Here is a 15010-nt window from a genome sequence, read left to right as displayed (position 1 = left end):
ACCAATGTTATAATAAAATAACATTTAAACTTGTCTCCCCTGCTTTTAAAAGCACGGAGTCTTCAAACACTACTCTCTGAGAAGTTAAATGTCACTGAAGACAATTAAATGACTCATGTTCATTTCTGTGGTGGTTACCCCACAAATCTGACGAAAATCTTCGATTAGTTTGAAACAAGCTAAAAAACTGAGCAAGACATATTTATGTGTCTTATATTTTTATTAATCAAAACTGTACATTACAAAGCGCTATAGATGTTCAGCACACCGTACTCGCTACCAGAAACTGGTCACTGATCCCTAATTTTTATATTTCAGTTACAGAAAATTTAAGTTCTATGCCTTAACGAAGACTCCATTCTCCTCTAGTTATAACCAATTTATACCACCAGTTGACGTATCGTTTCCAGCTGCAGAATTCAAGAAGTTTGACCAAATAAAAAACAAAACATAACTTTAACCACAGGTTAATTACACACAGATACAAACCTTTCATTAACCATTTAAAAATCATCAGGTAACTGTATGAGCACAGCTATGCTATCAGATCTATAGACTTAACATGCAACATCTCACATGAGTTTCATGAGTTACTTGTTATGAGGCATGTTTAAAAAAAGATACAATTTGATTAAAGCTTGACTATATGGAAAAAGAAACAAAATCCCCAACAAAATAAAACATATGCTGGGTGGGAGGGAAAAACTAAAACAATGTACCATGCATATACTTTCAGACTCATTGTTTGAATTCAAACTTGAAATGATTATTTTAGCAAAATCCCTTTGCCAAACTATGGACCTATTCAGCAGAAAAGATAAATAAAATATTACACAGCCTGGAAAAAACAAGCATAACCTCTATAGCAAAAAAAAAAAAAGAACAGGCACATCTATAAAACTGCTGTGGTCTGCAAAAATTAAGGGTTTGACATCGCAGGGTATTTCAACTTAGACCTGGCATTACTATGCCTTCTTCCTAGCCTCCACTATTTTACACCTCTTTAAAACAATGAAAACATTGTAAAAGTTTTCACTGCACTGGAGACTTTTAGAATATTTTCTTCAATAAGTCAGAAACCCGAAAAACTCAATTCTTCTCAGAATATACGGAAGAAATGCAACCCCTCATGCCAATACTTTATCTTTCATTGTCTGACCTGCAAAGCGTACCACTCTACTGTAAATAAACCAAATGAAGCTTAATATCCTGAAAATACGCTAATAGCTATATATAATAGCTAATACCAGCATTGGCATGCTGCTGTCAGTACCACCACCAGTAGTAGATCTAAGTGAAGTGAATGATGAAGGAAGGATTATTAAAAGAATATTCCAAAATGACAAATAGCATCTCTACTGCCTTCTAAATTAGAATTACATCCAATTAGGTAAGCGCAGCATAGGAAAAAAAAAAAGTGAGCAAGAATTTCTGCTGAATAGGGCCCTTAAATGAGATATGTCAAACAGGTGATCAAACAATGACGTATACACAAATTCTGTAGACTCTTACCACCAATGGGGTTAGCAGACTGTGATCCTGAACAAGTGTAAAGGCAGGATTAGGGTAGGGGTTTATAATCCATGAAGAGGGAGGGAGCAGAGCAGATTTAAAAAATGGATGGCAAATGGAAATAAGAAAGCTTTAGTCATTTTACACAGGAAAAAAAAAAGCCACAAGGGGGTTATGCTAAAGCAGTGCTTTTAAGTAGCTTCCACAGTTGAAGAATTAAACTCAGATGCTATGTACAAAGCAGATGAAGCAAAGCTGCACAAGCAAATTACAATTCTTCAGCTTTCTAACCAACAACTGGATAATACTGAAGAATTAAATTTCAATTAAACATGAAACTGTAGCCTTCACATTACTTTAAAAGACTATTACATTGCCAAAAAGGTTCAAGAAATTCAACAGCTGAACAAAAATTACACACAAGGCCAAAACAATTTTTTTTTTTTTGAGACAGACAGTAAAGGAACTGAGCTGCAGGTGCGGTGGATGACAAAAAATAAACCTCACAATGGCACAACTGAAAAGACTTGCATAGAATTTCAGGTTTTCCTCTTTAAAATTCATGTGAAGTATAAGTAGGAATTTGTTTCCATCCAGAGATGTAATTCTTTTTCTCTGAATGAAGATTGTAATATAGTTTTAGCACACCTTGCTGAATTACCTGACACCCAAACAGGAAGGAAGAGGAAAAAAATAGAACTATTTTTTTCCATAGATAAGAATAAAACAATGAGCTATGGATTTTATATGCATTTATTTTATGCTACAATTTAAAAATAGAAGAGGAAGAACAAAGGGCTTCTAAACCCCTAAAAAGTATCTTTTGTAAAGCATTCAAATCTGCAAGTCTTTCATAAAATGATTTTTGAACAGAAGTGCTAAGTAGTTGTAACCCTAAATGTACAAAAGCATTTGTGGTACACTCGTTTTTAAAAAAATAAAAGCTTAAATCAAATAGGAAGCTATTCTCCCACTATAAACTGGAGAACTAAAACAAGCCCCTATATGGAAACATCAAGCATCTCGCTGCCCACAATGCTGTGAAAATTTTCAATCGCATAAAGAAGCATCACCCAAATAGCTGGCATATAGTGCCTGACAATTCTCCTTCCCCTGTCCATTTGTATTTGCCCTGTTTATCTTCCTTAAAACATCTCAGAATTCTTATTCTCCCCCACTGACAGGTTATAATGAGCTCTCTGAAGCCATCGGTTCTGAACGGAAGTAGTAATAAAAAGCTGGAAAGATGCATTCATGCATTTAATTTTCACATATCATCACATGTAGACAAATCTAGTTATTTCAATATCTATTCAACTTATCTCTTTAGACATTAATACTGCGCCAAAAATGAACTCTGGGTAAAAACCGCCATTATTAGTAAAAAGAAACTGAAAAAGCTTCAGTTTCCTTGAATATACAGTCAGTTTAATCAATATTATATGACAATGATCACCACAAAAGTGGTACATTGCTACCGGAATTTAACACCTTCCCCAAACAGTTTCTCAAACACCCTAATGTCTTAAGAATTTATCAAATCTATTCAAAGTAAGAAGGTATTTTCAACAAGCTTATTTCAGAACACTCCTAATACTAGTGAAGAGTGTTACAGATACTGTTTACAGCTTTTCAAAAAGGGAAAAAGTGATTTGACTGGACTGTTACCTCCTCTCCTCCTTAAATTATTAATCCAAATATTCTTTACTTATTATCTAGTGTAGCCATCTTAACACTAAAAACATGAAACAAGTTCTGTACAACCTTGTCACAGCCAGTAACTAGAGTTGATTTTCAAGCTCTTATCCCACAAACACTTGTGGGATTAGAGCATGGTCAAAGCAAAAAATTACTTAAGAGAACTTCTGCTATTGGATTTTATTATTTTATATTGATCTATTCTGATTTTTGAAAGTTTTATTTCACAAAACCTGCAAGCATTGGATCAGGTTTGATCCAACCATATTTGCTGGAAAATGAAGTAATGCAAAACTGAATGGGAAGTACTTTAACGGGGAAAAAAAAAGCCCCAAAACTCTATGTAATTTTTTTTTAGCCTCTGAAGTAATTCTATTTATAAATGCAGTCATTGTTATGAAGGTAAATGCTTTTCCCATTAAACACAGAATTAAGGGTTTCTATTAAAAGAAAGTGGATATGGTCACTGATAGCAAAATAATTGTACTGGAAAATTAAAAACCTGTATAATTTACTGGGTTTATTAACATCAGACCTCATAAACTATAGGACTAGTTATTTTAATTTTATTGTTAATATGTCTTCCTTTCATTAATTTCACTGCATTCCACTAAATTAGACAAATAGAAGAATCTGAAAACACTACAGAGCTTGGTCAGAAGATGTCTGTTGGAGACATGAGATGTGTGAACAAATTGCTGTAGGTCAGCCAGTGCCAAAGAGTGTCAGGTAATCAGGTCTTTTTGATTAATGACAGAGTGCTCAGCTAGATTGGACATTTTGCATTTGCTTTGGTTTCTAAACACACATAGAAAGTTACTGTGGATTAGCTGATATAGATTAAGTTGCTTATTTTAACCCTTTGATTCAATATAAGCTAAGTAACTGATTATAAAATTAGGGTTTAGTATTTTTACTCCAAAGAAGAGTTAAATAAAGGTAACAGCTGTAATAAAAAAAAAAAAAGGAATATATATATATCCAAGAGTTAGAGCAGTGCCCAGCTTAAAATGAAAATAGACATTTCTGGCTGAAAATAAGACTTGAAAAATTAGGTTTTGCAGGTAACACTGAAGACACTGTTCAGCCTACCCATTCTTCTCTATTATTTATCCATGTGTCTTATGTGACTGACAGAAGCTTACTGGTCTTTCGTGTTGGGCAGGTCAGAAAGGGGGGGAAAAGAATGTTGAGAAGTTATAACTGAAGACAGAACTTAAGGGTAGATTTCATTTCCTGTTACATTATCTAATTTAATTGGCAAACTAAGACCTAGCCTAGTGTTTTGTCCAGAGAAAAACAACATGAATTAGAAAAGCATGCAAATACCACTGATCCAAAACACTGAAAAAAATACCTTCATTTTGGTCTGGCGATGATGAACCTAAGGCACAGAACAACAACTCAGTATATAGCTTTTTTTTTTACAATTAACTTTGACTGTAGCCATTGGTCAATGAATATTTGCTTAAGCATTTGGCCTCTTATCAGGTATAACTGACAAACAGAAAATACATACGCTGAGACTGTGACACCACTTTGGTTCTACTGCGTCCTCTGGAATCTGTTTTAGAATTTCCAATACCAATAGAAGGCGTTGAGAGCTTTGTTCGTACACGACCTGTAAAAGAAAAGGCACAAAATCAGTTTTTCACAGTAATGTATAAAGCAAAGCATCAGCAGCATTTACTAAAGGTTTCTGTAGATAGAAAAGAAGCGTAAAACTTAATTGTGAAAATTCACTTGGGATAATTAGTAGAAATCTGAACACTTCAAAGGACTTAATAGTTGAGGAATCAAAACACCTCCTCTGATGCCACATGTTTTAGTAACCAATCGACACATTATCACTTAAACACCCTGAACTAGCTAGCTAGTTCTTGCTTCCTACATAAACAGTTTGGTTTTATGAGGGTAGTGAGACACTGGAACAGGTTGCCCAGAGAAGCTGTGGCTGCCCCATCCCTGGAGGTGTCCAAGGCCAGGCTGGATGGGGCTTTGAGCAACCTGCTCTAGGGGGAGGTGTCCCTGCCCATGGCAGGGGGGTTGGAACTTGATGATCTTTAAGGTCCCTTCCAACCTGAACCATTCTATGATATTTAAAAAAGGTAAATTAATTAAATAAAATAGGCAATGCATATGCTAATGTTGCTGTACCAGGTACAGCCTTCTCATTATTACATTTGGTTGTAGTTCTACTTTTACTGTCCTAAAACTACAAAAATTATGGTGACTATTTTTTGAATAGGGTTCTGAGGTTTCTTCCTAACTTGACTCCCCTTTTTAGAAATCTAAACAGTGTCTTTCCTATTACTGCAGATTCTACTTTCCTGGCCACAATCATGTAGACTTCTACAGGATTTCCCAAGGCCTTTACAGCATTTTGCAAAGACTAAGTAATAGTACACTTAAGTACTTCCCAGTGACAACATGATATAAGGAAATACTACTCTCCTCAACAGACAGAAGAACTGAGGAAGAGACAGAGTAAACTGAATATCTACAACTAAAACTACAACTACAGATTCACTTCTCTCTAGAATGTTAAACCATCTTGGGTTTAGGTTAAACTTTTCTGCATTATTAGCCATATTCCTCGTAACAGCTAGAATTTACAATGAAATTACAAAAGAAAGGAAGACCCCAGTTGGATGAATTACAGGTTCATATGAAAGTTTATTCATATCAGAAAATAGTAGAGTTGTGTACTACATTCCCTAAGCCAACCTCTCAAACAACCGAAAAATGAAACAAAAGCCAAAACCATGCTAACCGTAACTCTTATAAGTTGGAAGAACAAAACTCAAAAAGCTTACACAGGGCGGATCTAGCTCAACAAGTAATCCACTTTCAACAACTGCATAATTAAAATATTTTCTAGACATGAAGAGTCAATATTTGACCCAGAAGAATTAGGTACATGGACTGGTATTTAGTTCTAGCCTCTTTAGGCTTTCCACAGCAGAATTTGGAGACCAACCAAGATAATATTATTCATCCAAGTAGAGGGAATAGCCGTAGATGAGTGTCTATAAGAAGAGAATCAGGATAAAGGGGGTTACGGTTAGATTAACTAGTCCAAACTCTACTAGTTATCCCCGTGCAATGGCAATGTTTTCCCACCGAGTGCTGCGAGACTTCAAAGCATGTAACTGCATTCAGAATTTGGCCCAAACACCTAGGAATACAGAGTGCCACTATTTCGATACTATGTTAAATTATCACTTGGAACCTGGTTCAATTTGATCAAGTAAAAAAACAGTTTGTACTTGTGAGGCAAATGAACTGTTAATTCACTTGGAGTCTCTACATCCATTCACTAATGACAGGTTTAAATGTTAATAGCATATTGACAATGAATTCCCAAGTCTCAAAGAGATGAGTAATAGTAGCACCTGCTTCCCACAGCGTGAACGTACTTGATGAAATATTCCATGACAAGATTCACTTAAAAAAAAAATAAATGCAAAATTATAAAGCTCCTGTATTTTCACACTAAAAATGTTAAGCAGTGACACTTCTACTGCAGATGAGTACTTGAGAATTAAAATAAAAGCAAAAGAATTTTAAAAATACTACATGACAACCAAGTATTAGATGCATAAGCTATCTGGAGTTATGAACCTCCACAAAGACCCAGAAAGACCGTATTCTACTTTTAAAGCTTAATTTGTATCAATGAAAACATGAAGCTGAAAACATTAGCTCGTCTAACAAAATATTTTCTTACCATCTTCAGAGGCTGTTCCTAAACAGAAAAAATAATAAAATACATGATATTCCAAACAGTACCGTGTCTGTCCAATTCCTTTTTGAGATTACTCTTATCAATCTTGACAAATTTTATCAAGTCAAGAGGGCTAAAGCTTTTGTGTTGCAGCTCCATTATTGAACTGAAGCAAAATTATCAAGAAACATTCATACTATACTGTTAGTGATTTACAAGAAAACACAATATATAGGTAGCACTGCCTCCCAAACTGGTTACAAAACCACCAAAAAAAATTAATAGAAAAAAATTAAATAAATCAGGTCAGTCAACAAAATGACATGTACAGATCAAAACAGATATTAAAAATATTTCAGTGTGAGCTCATCTGAAAATACAAAACATACTATTATAAATTACCTCAGATAAAAACACACAGGCAGTGTTTCCCATACTGGACAGCGAGAACTTGATAGGAACTGCCAGCAAGGAGGATTTCTCTGAATTAAGTCCATGATTACTCTTAAGATCTACATGCACAAGATCAAATTTTGCTCAGAGAACTGGAAGTAATATGAGCTTGCTGAAAACAGACCACACTGGAACAAGTATGGCAAGCTCAGCAAGGCTTAATTATGATAAAATGAGAGTTGGACAAATCTTTTTACTGACATCAGTACCTAGGAATTGACAGGAAGCTATCTAAACAGCAGTCCTTCCTCTCCCTAAGTTCCTTTGAAACAAATCTGATTATGGAATAAAATACATATTAGTAGGGATAAACACATTAAATGTCTAAAATAAATAAATATCAAAGGGTATTTCCATTTTTTTGTTTTCACCCTGCTGTTTCTACCTTGTAAGAGAACTCCAATGACTAAAACTTCTGTTAGTGCCTTTTGCTAGCCTGAACTTAACTTACTCAGCAAATCTGGCCAGGGCTTTCTCATGTTACACTATCTTCGAGGCACTGTTTTTAAAAACTTCTTTAAAATAATTAATTCAGTGTGAATTTCAATGCTTCTTCATAAAAATCAATTACAGTACTATGTATGTAGAAGTGCCCCAAAGTTTTCCAGATCAAGTTTGCCAGTCTATACAAAAAAATTCCAAAACCTTAACTACTCCCCCCCAAACCCAACTTTCTTCCAGAGCTGGATCTTAGAAGGCAGGTTCTACGCAACACCTAAGCCAGGCTAAGAGCTAGCTGCTACTAAAAGGGGTGCTTCCGCTTCTCCTTCCTTTCCACCATTGTGCTACCACCTGGCTTGGATGGCTAAAGGCTCACAGTCAGGTCCAAAAGCTAAAGAGCAGAATACTATTCACTTTTGTTTTACAAAATCAGTTTTCTAGAGTGAGTTCACCTATAATGATTGATAATGGAGTATTACAAGGGACTGGTGAAAGAATTGGTAGAAACATGTGGCCAAGATTAGTGGTAAAAGGAAAAATTATTAGTTCCTCCTGGTGGCAATTAGATCAGACCAGCTGATTCATACAGCTACAGATGGAGAGCTAAGCTGTGTCCCTTCTGTTTCACACATCACCCCTACAGATATCCTCTAGAAAAACACAAAACCTTGTTACTCTGATCAATTGTGTAGTACTTCCCCTACTATTTTTAAATAGATGTGTGGGACACCATTAGAAAAAATGAAAAAAAAAAAAAAAGAAAAATCCTGTACCTGTGCCCCTAAGAACCTTTATTGCTGGTGACAATGTGCAAAAGCTCAAGGTTAAGTGTTTAGCACAGATTGTTATAAATAAATCTTATTATATGCAATATAAGGAAATCTGATATGGAAACAAACAAACACACTATTATCCTGTAAAAAAAAAAAACAACCTAATTTTATTCAAGTAGGCTTGCCATCTGCAATACTCAAAAATGATTCAAATTCTTCCAGAAAGTATCTCTCGGGAAAGCGTTTATCTGTGCTTTAAAATGATTAAAGATTCTGGGTTTTAGAGATCTACCTTCTTACTGTTTTCCTTTCTACGAAAAAAATCACCAGCTTTGCTCCCAGTAAACTACTCATTCTTCGAAACCTGTACTGTTAATAAACACATGACAAGAATTAAGTAAGTAGCAAACATAACTGTCTTGTTAAGTGTTCCCCAGCAATAAATTAGAACTAGAATTATCAGGCTTCAAGCTGGGACTCTGTCACTTTGTTATCCAGGAAGTATGACTTTACACACACCTGAAACAGGCAACTGCTGTCAGAAGCCCGATTCTCAACTGCTTTGCAGGCAAGATAAAAATATACGTCAACTCCCTCCATGTGTTTAATACAGTGAATTAAGAAAAAGTAAGGGCTAGAACTTAGCTGGGATATTTGGTAAGCTATTTTAACAGGTAGGTCATCTTAACAAACTATTCTTTAAAAAGAATTGGGGGTTGGACTAGATGATCTCTGAAGGTCCCTTCCCAAGCCCTACTATTCTGTGATTCTGTGAAAATTACATTGTATTACAGGATTTACAGGCACTTAAAATTATGTAGCTAGAAACATAGATTTTGATAGAGTAGTTTTGAAAGAGAAGGTTTTAGTTTGTTTTTTTTAAAAAAAAAAAAAAATCCTTAATTATGTGGTCATGCATCTCCTGCTCTCCCATTGCTGTTCTGCCAAGCAGTCAAAAATTTTGACTTTACAGGTAAAACTATGAAACACAATGGAACTAGAGCTAATTAAAAAAGCATGTATTGACTACAGAATGGCTCTGTAATTAATAGAGCTTTCTTTAAAAAAAAATTAATATCTAATTTCTGATAAAGATTCTGCTGCTGATACAGATCAATCATCAAAAACATTGATAAACACAGCAATAACAACACAAATATTAAGACAGCAAGATTACATAGGGGTTAATGAAAACAGCATAGTATTTTGTTAATAAACAGACAAATATATTAAATATCAATAATTTTACATAAAAGGCACTTTATTAAATATTTAATAGAATTAGAGGACAGACTAAACAATTTCTTACCATCCATCTTGTCAGAAGTATCCTCTTTGTTGAAAAAGCAGGCAAAGAAACATGGAAAACTTAGTGTGTTAGAATAAAGGTGTTCACAGTAGAGTCATAAAACATTAATTAAGGAAAATACATTAATATTAAATACAGCAGACATGTTTATCTAATTCATGCACATATAAGTTACCTTAAGTAAAGTTGGTTTCTCAGCCCAAGGTACAAAATTACAGAATGGGGTACAAGTACCCTGCACAGGAACGTTTAATCTCTCCATATTACTCAGATTTGAGCAAACCCTTACAGTAAAATATTTATAAACTATTTCATACTTGTTGTCAACAGTTACTGAAGCATCAGTACATATCATTAACTAAGCTGCAGTATTTGATTTCATATGAAATCTGTTACTGAGTATGAAGCCCCACCTGGGGTAAGGGACAGGAGGGAAAAAGACATCACAATAAAGACAAAGGACAAATGGGAGAAAGCTCCACTCTGGTTTAAAAGCATTAAAAATTTACCAGTTCAGCTGGAAGGTAGTGCATATGTATTCTGACAGTAACAATCAAAATTAAAATATTTAGCGTGGGACATATATAATTACAGCTCAAGTCTCCTCAAAAAGGCCATTAATATTTCAGGATGGCAAAGATAGTCAACATTTAGAATAACTAAAGCAGAGAATGTCCTTCCTGCTTTGAGAACAGTCTTTAAAAAAAACCATAAATGAGCAAGCAAGAGTTCTTCTATTAATAATAAAAAGGGAAGAAATGGGTGGGGACAATTATAGATTACTATTCTCCTGAACTTGTGGTCCTCTGAGGTTCTAAATTTGGCAACTGTCAAAGCAAAAGGTGGATGTTTCTCTGCAAGTAAGGGTGAAAATAAATTCTAGCTCCAGGAGACAGTATTAGTTATTTTGGTAGTGACTGCAACACCTGAGAAGATGTGGAAAGCAGTACAGAAATACAGTAACATTTTCTAGGCATTTTAGTACCATGATCAGCATTATCTCGACAATTCTGTCATTTAAGTTGCCATATTTGGATTTCGTATCAACTAAGTATTTTAAGAGAGTTGTCTTAAAATGAAGAGAGGGGAGAAGTTTACAAATTAGCCCATTTTCTGAAACGTGGCAACTTGCTTAGATGTACACCCAATTCATTTTAAGGCTACCTTTTGAAAACTAAATTTTGAGGTGGATTCCATGGTTAATCCATAGCCAAACACTCAGTCACACTCTCCACACAGGTAAGAGAGGACAGGTACGTGTCATTTAAATTACCTTACCACTATTAAAAAACTGTTAGGAGAATAAGTCAAGATCAATCAAGCAGTACTGCTTTTGCATGACTGTAAATAAACCTTGGTCGCCTTGACTATCACTGCCCTTCATTCATTTGTAATAGGATTTACTATACATTGCTAGGATCACGTTATTTTGCCATTTCAAACCACCACTGTATTCTTCTCCACAACTGACTGCATCTGCTAGCAAGGCAAAGCTTTCCAGCGACTCAAATCCTTCAAAAGAGTATGATCTGGACTTACTATTTATTCCTCTCACCACTCGACTCACCAAATCTGTAAACTACAAAGAGAGTAAGCTATTTCTTTATTTCTGTTATTTTCCAGCATAAAACCACCACTATTTACTCTCCTGAAAACCTCTGTGCCCTCCTCAACTCTCGCTTACAAAATTCTGGGCGTGAATGACATTACTTAAGATGTTCTGAAAGTGAATCAGTTCTCCAATCAAGAGCTGATTCTTTATGATACTTTTCAGACCAAAGTAGTCCCTTCCTTTCAGCAGCCTGAAAAACATAGACTAACAGTGAGAGATTTCTCTTTGTTTTCTGTTAGACCTTTTTCCTTCTATCACCATGCTCTGTGTCACTTTGGCTTCTCACAATAGCTGAACTCCAACTTTGTCTGAGGTTCAGAACACATCCTGTTGCACACCAAAACACACCAGGCAATATTCTGGTCTTGGAGAATAATCATCCCACCTCTTTCAGGCTTTTAAGCATTAAGTTAGGAGGAACTGAGAATTCCTCCAGTGATAACCACAAGCGCATCTCCTCCACCAAGCAAAGTGAGCAGCCTAACTTTGGTGCCCACTCACTACCCAGCAGGTTCTCTGACTTTTTCCCCCCTTGGGGGCACTAGAGGGAGCCCACACCCGAATTTACTACTTCAAGAAGCAAGTATTCCTTTTAGTCAGTCAGCATTGCTCACACTCAAACTTAATCCTGAACTCAATGGCATTCGAACCATGTCAAGTAGGCCCTGATAACAAAAGAGTAATTTAAAATAGTTTTAAACTTCAATTTTAATTTAAAAAAGCACAACCAAAAACTTTGAAAACCATAGCCTAAGTGTATCCTAACAGCTCCCCAAACACAAGGTAAATCAGAAGAATTATACAGTCTCTGACTCTTTTGCAATCATCTTCGGCAATACTGCCATTAGGACGTGCCTCCTTGGTGATCCACCTGGCACAAACTGAGAAGAAAAAACTAACAGTTTTGTGAACACTAAACCTCACTTCCCCCACTGCTGTCCCTGCAGTATCGATAACCTAAAAAGAACAAAAATATGCCCATATTCCTTCCCCCCCCCCACTTAGTGGAGGTTCTAGCATCTACCACTACACTCTTCTGCACTCTTATCATTTGTAGCACTTTCTATGTCTAACAGCAAATATTCCAATCAATGATGGTCACCTAGATAAAAACATCCCATGCTTTGAAATAAAAACCTATCAACGTGCTGTGGAAGAAATCTATGGAATTGTTGTGTATTACTGTGTAAAACATTTCTGTATTACGCGAAGAAGCCACCACTGACTGCCAGGGTGTCTCTTTAGTATTGTTGTAAAATAGTCAGCTAAAGAGCTGAGAAAAATGGGAAATCGAAAGTCCTAATACTTTATTTCCCTATTACTTCTAGAAACAAAAAAGCCATGATCAAAATCTGCTGTTAAGTGAAGGTACCGCTCCTTCCAACAACAATTTTTTAAACGTAGAAGTATTTTCCCATAACTTTTTGATCAAAAAACTCTCCAAAAAAATATTTCACAATATTGTAGGGATGTCTCCCTTACCTAGTGAAGCGTAAGATCCCGGAGGTAGACCAGCTGCTGACAAGCGCCCAGCTCCAGCTGTCTGTCCAGCAGCATGGCGGGCCTTTGCACCTGCGGCAGCATTAACGTCAATGTCACTGCGAGACCTTTGCAGAGTTCCTGGGCTTGGAACACTCTTGCTGCTGCTTGAAACTAGCAAAGAAAAAAAAAAATTAGAAAAAATAAAGAGGAAGTTAGTTGGTAATGAATAAAATTATATTTAAAAGGTCAACTACTAGTGCAGCATACCTGCAAAAAGTACAGAAAAAGATGCAAAATAGTGTAAGTCAAATGAATATTAAACAAAGTATTATACAGGTTAAGAAACAAAACTAGATCTGGTGTTGCCGTGAAACTCAAAATCATAGAATAGTTCGGGTTGGAAGGGACCTTTACAGTTCATCTAGTCCACCCCCCTGGCAATGAGCAGGGACATCTTCAACTAGATAAAGAACAGTTTATTTTACTGTAGTATTTATCTTCATTCAGCATAACATTTTAACATTATTTAATAGAAACTATGTGCTTCCACTCTAGTACAAATGACATATTTCTGAACATTTATGTGATTTATTACAATATTAAATGCTTCACAAACGTCAGGAAATCCGCAGCATCCCTTGTGATACTGTGGGAAGATAATATTCCCACACTTCAACTAGGCTAAAGCCACAGGCCCGCCCTGAATTGCTTTGGGGTCTAATCTGTAAAGTATTTTAACATTCACCTCCTATTATTTACTGAGCATTAACTATTTGCTTCAGTTAACTTGAACCACTGGTTTCTGTCTTCAAAACTTCACTCCCCCTTAACAGTTTCAGTATCCAGAAAACAAGCACTCTCCATTACCGGCCATTTGGAAAAGGAGTTCAATGATTTACTCGGCAAGAATCACAACGAAGACATTAAATTCTGAAAACTCAAGACAAAATTAAACTCTTTGAATTACAAATCTGTGGGTTTGGTTTTTGTTGTTTATAGAGAGCAGCAGCTATGTGGGAATAGATAAAAAGGTATGAGTCCTTCATTTCCAACTGCCATAAGCCTAGTAGACCACAGAATAATGTTTTGCTTCTTTGACAGTGACTGTTCCAGAACGTAACTCCAAGATCAATTAACAGTACCAATACATAACAAATTATGTCTGAAAAAACAACTGAAAAAACGTAAAATGTGAAGCAAGTATGAGGCAACCTTAGCCCCAGGTGCAGTTTGTAGTGACACATGCCACTATTCAACTTGGAAACAGGGTACATGCTTAAGACAGAAAGATTTTAAGCTGCACCTTAAACTTTTAATTCAAAGAACATAAAGAACAATTATTATGCACTGCACCATATAGCAACCACCTTACCTCTGCCTGCAAAGCTTGCTGGGCTGGCTGCAGACCATTTAGAAGATAGAGGCCGACTGGAAAAAAAAGCGAATAAAGCAAATAAATAAGTCTCATGCATCAGATCCAAAAGGCAACAATAACAGAGAGGAAAAAAATTAATAATCTTATGTTCTTTTCTCCCTTCAACTTTCTCAGCATATTTTAGATAAACACATTAAATATAGAATGATAAAGAAAACACAATCATCTTATCTTCTGTATTTTATAAAATTACATCTTCATCACAAAACGTTCATCCTTTGGTTACCAACAGGCACACTTTGCTAACACAAAGTTCAGGCATCCTAGACTTGGCCACAGAAACAATGAAGGTTCTCAGTACAAGGTTTTAACCACGGGGCTGATCCCCTAAATCAGACACCAAACAAAAGTAGTGGGAGCTACACAAAGAGCTTGATTTATGAAAGAAATTATGTGAGGTGGTGTCCACAGTAACAAGGAAAAGAGATGTACAATTAAAAAGCCTCCTCCAGTCCTATATCTCTCTTCAAGGATTGAGTTACCAATTAAAATGGAAAATGCTGGAACTCCCAAGCAGCTAGACCGAATTTCCCCTGTTTCAGTGTTAGAGGCTCTCACAGTTTATAAA

The 15010-nt window shown here is 35.8% G+C and overlaps 1 protein-coding gene across 32 annotated transcripts in view; it reads right to left on the bottom strand.

The window, feature by feature from the left end:
- The window catches only part of CLASP2 (cytoplasmic linker associated protein 2), a 154986-nt gene that overhangs the window by 42720 nt on the left and 97256 nt on the right, over positions 1 to 15010 (bottom strand). For 17 of the 32 annotated variants that reach the window (XM_074151128.1, XM_074151133.1, XM_074151134.1 and 14 more), the window contains 5 exons: positions 14380 to 14435; positions 13008 to 13178; positions 9914 to 9937; positions 6941 to 6958; positions 4730 to 4831 (listed from right to left, as the gene is read on the bottom strand). In XM_074151128.1, the coding sequence (XP_074007229.1) occupies positions 4730 to 4831; positions 6941 to 6958; positions 9914 to 9937; positions 13008 to 13178; positions 14380 to 14435 (371 nt within the window). Of the gene's footprint in view, positions 1 to 1512; positions 1540 to 4567; positions 4595 to 4729; positions 4832 to 6940; positions 6959 to 9913; positions 9938 to 13007; positions 13179 to 14379; positions 14436 to 15010 lie in introns of all 32 variants that reach the window. The other 15 variants (XM_074151142.1, XM_074151144.1, XM_074151137.1 and 12 more) reach the window with 4 other exon arrangements.

The sequence above is a fragment of the Numenius arquata genome, chromosome 7 (assembly GCF_964106895.1).
Source record: "Numenius arquata chromosome 7, bNumArq3.hap1.1, whole genome shotgun sequence".
In the NCBI taxonomy this organism is placed as follows: domain Eukaryota; kingdom Metazoa; phylum Chordata; class Aves; order Charadriiformes; family Scolopacidae; genus Numenius; species Numenius arquata.
Note: the sequence above shows the minus strand (reverse complement) of the source record. Positions and strands in the feature narration are given on the sequence as shown.